Source organism: Solea senegalensis, unplaced genomic scaffold, assembly GCF_019176455.1.
Source record: "Solea senegalensis isolate Sse05_10M unplaced genomic scaffold, IFAPA_SoseM_1 scf7180000016390, whole genome shotgun sequence".
Classification (NCBI taxonomy): domain Eukaryota; kingdom Metazoa; phylum Chordata; class Actinopteri; order Pleuronectiformes; family Soleidae; genus Solea; species Solea senegalensis.
In genome coordinates, this window is record NW_025321759.1 from 5,521 (window position 1) to 10,678 (window position 5,158).

Sequence of the window (5,158 nt, forward strand, 5' to 3'; positions counted from 1 at the left end):
TGACCAGCACACTGATCACGTGACATTCAAGTGCTACATTTCGTACCGAGGTAGAACGCATCATAAATGCTATTACCTGTGTTTAACTAAATCAATGTGAACAGGTGTCCAGTCCCTACTTCAGTGTCAATTGTTGCAACATTGGTCATGAAAACTAATGACAAATACAAAAATAAAGATTTAAACTTTGAGTTTCCTTTTGGAAAAGGCTTCATGAGCATAATCATTAAGTCTCATATGGACTGAGGTAAGTTACAGAACAAAACGTGAGACACCGACACACATACAGTTTGCAACTGATTGATGGACAGTCGTATATATTATGGCGCTTCTGTGTGTGTGTGTGCACGCTGCGTCACACAGCGTTTCTGTGTGTGTGTGTGCACGCTGCGTCACACAGCGCTTCTGTGTGTGTGTGTGTGTGGTGTGCACGCCAGGCCACACAGCGCTTGTGTGTGTGTGGTAGATCACAAGGCCACACAGCGCTTGTGTGTGGTGGTAGGTGGGGTGCACGCTAAGTGCCACACAGCCAGCTTGTGTGTGTGTGTGTGTGTGTGTGTGTAAGACGCCAAGGCCACACATGCCTTCTCTGTGTGTGTGTGTGTGTGTGTAGATAAGGCCACACACAGCGCTTGTGTGTGTGTGGTGTGACACACAGCGCTTTCTGTGTGTGTGTGTGTGGCGCCGCTGGACAGCGCTTGTGTAGGTAGTGTGTGTGTGTAAGATCACAGGCCATTAATAGCTTGTGGTGGTAAGATCATATGATCATTATTGAAGTGCTGTGTGTGGTAGATGATAAGCAGCCACACAGCTTTCTGTAGGACAAGCAGCCACACAGCTTGTGTGTGTGTGTGTGTAGGGGACACAGCCACACAGCGCTTGTGTGTGTGTGTAGATACACACACAGCTTGTGTGTGTAAGACGCTGCGACACACAGCGCTTCTTGTGTGTGTGTGTGTGTGCATGTTGCTTCACACAGCTCTCTGGGTGTGTGTGTGTGTGTGTGTGTGTGCACGCTGCGCCACACAGCGCTTCTGTGTGTGTGTGTGTGTGCATGCTGCGCCACACAGCGCTTCTGTGTGTGTGTGTGTGTGCACGCTGCGCTCACACAGCGCTTCTGTGTATGTGTGTGTGTGCACGCTGCGTCACACAGTCCTGGCATATGTACTACAGCACGCTGCGTTCACACTGCATGAGCTGTGAAATGACATATAAATGAGTAGATTATTCAATAATGAAAATCATCCTTTCTAAAATGATTTCAAACTTGTATTTTACTGTGACAAAAAACCGCATTGGTTTGGTTTAAAAGCACCATTTTATATCATGTGAAATATGATTTCAACAGTTCGAACATAGACAGCGACTGTATTTACGTGAGGCAGCAGAGAAAAGCATTCAAGGACCTTTGCTCTGCTTGGCCCTCCCAGCTGCACTTCACATTTTTGCTTCATTACTATTTGCCGATGGCCCCGTGACCCTCCAGCCTTCATTTGCACCTCAGTGAGGAACACTCCATCACTTTTCAGGGAGCGTCAGCCTCTGTGGGTCTGACACGCACATCACACCACTGAAGTCCTGAGTGCACGGCCAAGCCACAGGCCTCAGGTATGAGCTGGAGGAAGAGTTGAATTTTCCCTTCCTTGAATCGTCAGGTGGTTTGTTTGAAGATGATCACGGACCATTATCTCTGACTACTTTAATTCTAATATAACCGATGTTACTCTTGTTGTGTGTGTCACGAGGACTTTCATTCTAGTTTTTATTAACAGTGGAGATTTCCCATAAAAAAAACCCCACAAATTCAGTATTAAATATAAAACTGTCGTTCATTTGTGAATAAAATGGTAAATTGAAATCACCAGGGTTTTTTCTAAGAACATTGAATTGATTTATGTATTATTTTTAGGTCCTGTTGTCATTAAATGGAACCATATATGTGTGTGGCTTTATGTAGAAACACTAATAATATAATAATCTTATAATAAAAGCCTTTGATGTTGCTCATATGCAGATCTGAAGTGTTAGCCATGTTGTAACTGTGTTCTTCATCTCTTCGATTTGATTTCCAGCAGCTGAGTGAACGATGTGATTAAAACAAAGCGTAAACATTTAGTTTGACGCTTGCTCAGTGGAGGATAGAAAGAGTCACAACTTCACTCTTTCTTATGAATTAAATCATTCAACCCTTGTTTGACCATTGATTTCAGAGGTGATTGAACTTAACTATACACATAATAATATGTCCTCTTTCACTCTTCATAACATTATTTCAAATTCTTGGACAGAAACCAAAAAATAGTTTGAGAAAACACACATATTTAATTTATTATTAAATGACATAAATACAACTCACAGTGAGTTCAAATTCAAATACAAATACATAGAATCTGTACATGTGTTTGTGCAGGGAAGTCTTTTTTATCCAACAGAAACCTGCCCGGATACAGAAGGCACTTGTGACTCTCAGTCCAGTCTCAGATTTGTATTTCAACCGGAAGAAAAATACATGTGGCGTTAATTTAGTCTATATACACACATATACATATTTATGTTAGAGGAACAGTTTTTCACATGTTTATAACAACAAACATCTGGATTTCTGGGTACATGTGTAATAAGCATGTTGAGAGAAGACAAGGCTTAATATTATTTGTCCAACATAAAAGGAGATGATTGTCTCTGCACATCACTTTCATAAATAGTGGCTCTGGAATGAATAATCGTTGCTTTTCCACAATCAGGAGCCAGAACACGTCCCAACAGGTCTTGTAAGTTTTCCATGTCTTTCCCATGACCCATTTATTTTCAAGTCCTGCCCCAAAACCTTCAGAGAAGACTGCTGAGCCTTCAGAGAAGACGTCTCTGCTGCTCAGTAACTCTGAGCCACAGGCGCCCAGGACGCAGTGAGCCTGGCAATGGAGCTCTCAAACTGGGCCTCCCCCACCCCAACTTCACTCAAGCTGGGGTCGTACATGGAAGAAGGTGAGGAGACAGGCAGTGAGGAGGTCAGGCCCGTGTAGGAGGAGCCCCTCAGGAACTGGGAGGTCAAACCTCCTGGTATGGAGCCAGAGGCGGAGCCAGAAGGAGTTAGGGTGGTGCTGGCCATTGACCATAAGCTGGGGTACTGACTGTGGATGGAAATAGAAAATTTGATTGATGAAATTGTTTGACATCAACCCAACAAATCAACGGCGCCATAAATGTACAACAGCAAACAGGTTTTTGCCAACAACGACCTGCTGACCTGGAGTTAGAGGTGGAGTTGGTGGTGTGGGACAAAGTCCCCATGCCTGTGGAGTTTGGGATCTGAAGAGCAGACCAGCTGTCATGAGTGGACAGAGAACCTGAGCTGTTGTCCAGGTAGTTGTCTAAAAAAGGGGACACAGACCAAATGACACTTTTCAGCACCTTCACGTCCATCATGTGATATTTGTAGTATGTGTGAGCGGTGAGCAAGTCTTACTGGTGCTGGAGGTGCGGTGAGGGTAGGGGCTCGGGTATGGAGCCGTCCTGTGGCTCCTCAGACCAGGGTAGCGCTCGCAGTAGGAGCCCGAGGAATGAGCTGCAGTGCCGCTGAACTGAGGAGGGCTGCTGCTGGGGCAGATGGGACTCTGGCCGGGGAGGAACCAACCTCCAACTGTACAATTAAAAGACTAAATGAGTTTACATAAAACATATGAGATGAAGTCATATTCCTATGACTTCATCTTAAAAAGAGAGCGAATGTAGAAGTAAGTGACGCTCACGCTGAGAATAGCCGGACTGTTGACCGTCTGCAGTGTGGTCGGGGACGTCTTTGTGGTCACTCCTGCAGAACAAAGACAAAAACAACATCAGTCGCTGTAACATTAACAGAACAAGCTGCTCCACTGAGATTTAACTTCATACCTTTCTTTAGCATCCAGGAAAGCTTTAGCAAACGGGTTGTGCTTTATCTTCAGAGCGGTGATCTGTGGAGGAGACGCTGTGTTAGCATTTCAATCCTTTTATAAGAGAAAGCAGCATTTGTTCTATGGACAGCACTCACTTCTTCATTCTGGTAAGCAGTGACAGCGATGAACTGTGTTTCGGGGAAAGATTGACTGCTGATCATCTTCTGGATCCCGCCGACCTTCACGATGTGTATCCTCGGCTCATATTTGTGCAGAGAATTCAGCATGATCTTTGTGGAACAGAAACAACAGCATTAATGAAAGAAATAACGGATATTATGTCTTTATATTCAGGTTATACATTGTGTGCCTGATGTGGCGAAATACAAATCATATAAAGAAGAATGAGCCACCTGTCCGCCCCCGTTCAGTTTATTGGAGAGCTTGACTTTGCTGAAGGAAACGGGCGCTTTCATCCAGTGTGCTCCGAAATTCGGCGAGTCCGGATGGATGTAGACGCAACTGGGGCTCTGGGGTTCCGGTTTGCCGCCGGGGACCCACTCCCCGTTGACGTACTTCCACCGGTTGTTGTCCGCGGCTACAAAATCCAGCAGCACGGAGTACATGGCGTTTGGATCCAGGCCGGTGACGCTGGCCCTGAGCACCGGGAACATCCTCCTGGAAAACAAGAGCCTGTCATTGAGGTCATGTTTGTGTGAAGAGTGCGACTGTGCAGGCCTCAGGACAAGCCTTTGACAGCGGTGTGTAGTGTGTGCCGCGGCCGTGCGTAAAAAGCGCGGCTCCTGCGCGGCCTCGGAACAGGACTTACCTTCCAGTTTTAGTGACGATCATCTCGTTGGTTAACTCTTTAAACTTGGTCCACAGGTCTGCGTCATCCAGCGTCAGTTTAATGTCCCTCTCGGACGGGTCGCCCTTCTCGCTGCCCTTCTGGAACTCGCTCTCTACGGCGCTGAGGAGATGCTCCAGGCGCTGGTCGTGGTTGGAAGAAGAAGTCATATTTCCACGGAGAGTTCACTGTGTCCGCTACCCCAGAGACAGTTATCTGTTAAAGGAGCCCGACGCCTCATCATTTAAGGGCCTCCAGGGACCTCATGGAGATACTGGGCGTGGCTTGCGCGCTTGCGCGCACACACACACACACACACAGATAGTGAGTGTCTCCACACGACTGTCACTAACTCCGCTCTCTGCTGTTTAACACTTTTGTTTGTGTAATTTAACTTCAGCTCTTGTCACGCGTTTGCTGCACAGAATACATGATT

The 5,158-nt window shown here is 46.1% G+C and overlaps 1 protein-coding gene across 1 annotated transcript; it reads right to left on the reverse strand.

The window, feature by feature from the left end:
- Window positions 1–2,361: 2,361 nt before the first annotated feature.
- Window positions 2,362–4,920, reverse strand: LOC122763057 (T-box transcription factor T-A). The gene is made up of 8 exons (XM_044018161.1): window positions 4,705–4,920; window positions 4,289–4,553; window positions 4,031–4,165; window positions 3,892–3,953; window positions 3,750–3,811; window positions 3,467–3,640; window positions 3,248–3,371; window positions 2,362–3,131 (listed from the first exon to the last, which is right to left on the reverse strand). The coding sequence occupies exons 1-8, from the start codon at window positions 4,890–4,892 to the stop codon at window positions 2,873–2,875; spliced, it is 1,269 nt and encodes a 422-aa protein (XP_043874096.1). The 5' UTR covers window positions 4,893–4,920; the 3' UTR covers window positions 2,362–2,872.
- Between the last annotated feature and the right edge of the window lie 238 nt (window positions 4,921–5,158).

What these genes read in the sequence shown, in the direction of transcription:
- LOC122763057 (XM_044018161.1), bottom strand. Translation starts at nt 4,892, where the DNA reads ATGACTTCTTCTTCCAACCACGACCAGCGCCTGGAGCATCTCCTCAGC. An exon ending in ATCGTCACTAAAACTGGAAG is followed by an intron (nt 4,554 to 4,704) that starts GTAAGTCCTGTT and finishes CTTGTTTTCCAG; the next exon opens with GAGGATGTTCCCGGTGCTCA. An exon ending in TCACCGCACCTCCAGCACCA is followed by an intron (nt 3,372 to 3,466) that starts GTAAGACTTGCT and finishes CCCCTTTTTTAG; the next exon opens with ACAACTACCTGGACAACAGC.